At 40.9% G+C, this 3914-nt stretch overlaps 1 protein-coding gene across 1 annotated transcript; it reads right to left on the bottom strand.

Moving 5' to 3' along the window:
* Positions 1 to 316: 316 nt before the first annotated feature.
* LOC144704574 (PHD finger protein ALFIN-LIKE 3-like) lies at positions 317 to 3000 on the bottom strand. Its single transcript, XM_078577036.1, has 5 exons — positions 2785 to 3000; positions 2607 to 2639; positions 1529 to 1757; positions 856 to 979; positions 317 to 782 (listed from the first exon to the last, which is right to left on the bottom strand). Exons 1-5 carry the CDS (start codon positions 2879 to 2881, stop codon positions 468 to 470), a joined length of 798 nt encoding a protein of 265 aa, XP_078433162.1. The 5' UTR covers positions 2882 to 3000; the 3' UTR covers positions 317 to 467.
* Between the last annotated feature and the right edge of the window lie 914 nt (positions 3001 to 3914).

Raw genomic sequence — 3914 nt, 5'->3', positions numbered from 1 at the left:
TGAATCATAACCTGAAATACGTCCATTAAATATCTAGAAGAGTTTTGTGGATTCCACGAACTGTTGTCATTCAGCAAATGCTAAAAACTAAATAGATACGAGCCGGTGGAATACGCACAAAAAACCTATGAAATTCACTGAACCGAAAATATTCAAGATTATGCATTAGATTCCCAAAAGGGAACCATAGCAAACAGGTGACATTACTGTTTTTTAATCTAGGGACCATTAATAGGCCCAATGCCATAAGACAGAACTTGACCTTTCCTGGCTTAAGGACCAGGTTAGAATCAGCCTAAATAATGAAATACAGCAAGGTTAGAAGATTATTGAACTATTGGAACTAGTGGCCAAGAAGCAAATAATCTGAGAAGGCGACCGACATAAAATAATAATGATGATTACGATGATCAGAATGATGATGATGGCGAGATATGTAGATAATGTAGGCATGTTATGGTCACTTATCATGACGGATGGCGGGCTCTCTTGGTCGAAGTGCAAGAGGGGCACTTGTACTGCTTGATGTGCTCAGCCTTGGCTGGAGTAATCTTGACACACTTTCCATGGAACCATCGCTCGCAGGCATCGCAGCATATCCAGAACTCATCTGCCCCATCACTCTCGCCACATTCTCCACACAGAGTCTCACCGTGCTCCTCCTCGTCATCATCATCACCAACATCATTGTCATCATTATCAAAGGCACCCATATCTTCATCCTCTTCTTCTTCCTTCTTCTTGCTGGAGTGCGCTGGCCTATGGGGACCGCTGTTTGGAGCCTATGGGAAACAAGATCTCAAATTAATCATCTATTCCAAAATTCAAAGCGTTGACCACAAAGAAGGAATTTACCAGCTTTGAGTTTGACTTTGGTTTGCCATTAACGCTGTTTTTGGCAGGGGTTTTGGCCTGCTTTCTCTCTGTGACCACCTCAAAAATGGTGGGGAGTTCGTTTATGACTGTGAAAAGTCGTTTCCTGAGAACAAGAGATAAAACCACGTTTCAACACAAGCTTAGATTGCCATAAAAACGAGTTCTAGAATTACATAGATATTAAGCTCCATACAAAATCTGATTGTGTGGTCAAGATCCTACCAGATGTGCTGTAAGACTTCCCATCAAAAAGAAGATATGCGGTTTTCACAAATTTCATACGTCACAAGCTGTTTTTTTTGGGTCCAAAATTTATTACAAAATCAGGAACTCTTACGAAAACAGATATTTTAATATTGTGCGGCATCCTCATCCAATTTTGATTAGACATAGAGACTTATCTTTCAGATAACTTAAGGTTCGGAGGTTATGACTTTAGGTTTCAAACTCAATGAAGATTCAGATGAATCAATGTTCTGGCTTTCGGAAACAGCCGTAGATCAGGAATATCCCCATTTTGATTAGTAGAACTAAAAACTTATCTTTCAGGTTACGAAAGTTTCCAAATTTAGGTCGAAAAGTAAATGAAGATGAATCAACAATGAATCAGTATCATGTTTTTTCTAAGAGCCTTTTAAAATAGAAAGTGTACCTCTCGTTTTGGTCAAACCCAAATCTGGCACCAAAATAGAAAGCCACGGATAACAACCAGGAATCACTGTGGACAGCAACAAGAGCAATCCAATCTTTTTCTTGCATTCCATCTCTGGCAAAGTTAATGCCCAGTGCAGGTTCCGGAAACTCTGGTGGCACCTCCTCTGCCGGTAGATTGACTTCCCATTGTTCATTTGGAAATCCATAAAGACATAAATTCTCCTTTCCTGGGAAAAGTTATTCTTACGTAATAAGCCTCTTCTCTGATTAGATACAGTAATTGCAAGAAAACATGAATAGACGGTAGAATGAGAACCTACTGATGCGAGGGTTTTGGGGCATTATTTTGCTGTGCATGTTTTTCCTCCTAAAATACTACTTCCATTGATATTCGCATCAGTATGAAAACATGTCCTACACTGAAGTTTAAGAAAGGCGGACTGCGGAGAAGCAGTTAAAGGATGTGTCTCTTTTCTTGAAATAATTGATTTATAAACTCGGAACGAAAAACTAAATACATTATTTTCAAAGGCATAGCTGCACTCTGATATCTTACACAGGTAACACTCAACAACTGATTGATAGAAATGAGGAACATGGGATATTAAGAGACTAAAAGACATAACGATGTAATAATAATGAATTTATGATGTCACTATTTTAGTACGTCAGTTGTCCTTCAAAAATTATACAAAAACTGTGTTTTTTACAGTCCCCCTACCTTAAGTTTAAATAAGATAAAAAGATCATACTTCAAAGAACGTCCGATCCAAAATAGTGTTTTATTCGAACGTCGGACTTGTCAATTTAGAAAAACTCCGGTTCCATTCAAATGATAGAGATGCAAGTATCGATAAATCTAGTAATCTTGTAAACCCGAGTACCGAATGGAGTCTGGAAAAGGCAACGTGCTTCACCTACGATGTTGCGTCGCTTTTCAAAAACAAAAAAAAGGTAGCAACATTGAATTCAAAAAGCTGGGCAAAACGCGCACCAAGAAGAAATGAAGACATATTGAAATATCCAACACATTTTAATAAAAAAGCCTTCGTAACAAAGGATAGGGATGCCCTAACCAGGGTCGCACAGCCGGTAGAAGTCCTCCACATCTGCAACAGCCCAAATGAGGTGAAAACATGAGAACCCAATTCCAAATAACGATCAAAACATGAATCAAAACCGGGAAAACGCAAAAGATAACCTAATCAAAGTACAAAAAAAAACGGAACAGATGATAAGAAAAGCGAAACAAACCAATAGTGAGAGCTTTAATTATCCCTGCCCTCCGACCCTTGAAGTCGCGGAAAACATTGTCGACGCTCCTCGAGCTGTGCGGCGCGGAAGCATCCATGGTGCAACTTCGTCTTCCCTACCCCACTTTGCGCAGGGTCCCCCCTGAAGACTTGTAACGAGATCGCTGTAAAATCGGAGCGATGGCGATGGCGATGGCGATGGCGAGACTGATGAAGTGATCTGTAAATAGATCCTTGGATACTGGATTAGTATCAAACGAACGATTTTACTTGTTTAATGGGCCGTCTATTGTATTTCACATAACTTTTAAATGGGCCTGGTCTTCTTGATAGATGGCACATCTCAGTCACCATCTTGCTATTTTCATACTAATCCAGTATCCACCTCTCTCTCTCTCTCACCATCTTTCTCAGTCTCTCTCTCTATCAGTATCACTTTCTCTCTCTCTCTCAAGATTATTCTCACTCTCTCTCTCTCTATCATTCTAACTCCTTGTCTCTCTCCCTCTCACGATCCCCCTCTCTCTCTCTTCCCTTTCACACGCACTCTCTCCCTTTCACTCAGTCTCTCACTCTCTATCTATCTCTATCTCTCTCTCTCTCCCCTCTCTCTCTCTCCCTCTATCTCTCCCTCTATCTCTCTCCCTCTCTCTCTCCCTCTCTCCCTCTCTCTATCTCTCTCTCCCTCTCTCTCTCTTTCTCTCTCTCTCCCTCTCTCTCTCTCTCTCTCGTTCTTCTTCTCCCTCTCCCTTCCCTTCTATGTCTCTATTTCTCCCTCTCCCTTACCTTCTATCTCTCTATTTTCTCTCTACCTCACTCTCATCAATCTCTTCCTCTCATTCTCTCTCATCAATCTCTTCCTCTCGTCCTCTCTCTTCTCTCTCTACCTCACCCTCATCAATCTCTTCCTCTCATTCTCTCTCATCAATCTCTTTCTCTCGTTCTCTCTCTCTTCTCTCTCTACCTCATCCTCATCAATCTCTTTCTGTCATTCTCTCTCTCTTCTCTCTCTACCTCACTCTCATCGATCTCTTTCTCTCATTCTCTCACTCTTCTCTCTCTACCTCACTCTCATCAATCTCTTCCTCTCATTCTCTCATTCTCTCTCTCTTCTGGCTCTACCTCACTCTC

This window comes from Wolffia australiana, chromosome 6 (genome assembly GCF_029677425.1).
Source record: "Wolffia australiana isolate 7733 chromosome 6, ASM2967742v1".
NCBI lineage: Eukaryota > Viridiplantae > Streptophyta > Magnoliopsida > Alismatales > Araceae > Wolffia > Wolffia australiana.
This window is presented reverse-complemented; position numbering and strand designations above follow the sequence as displayed.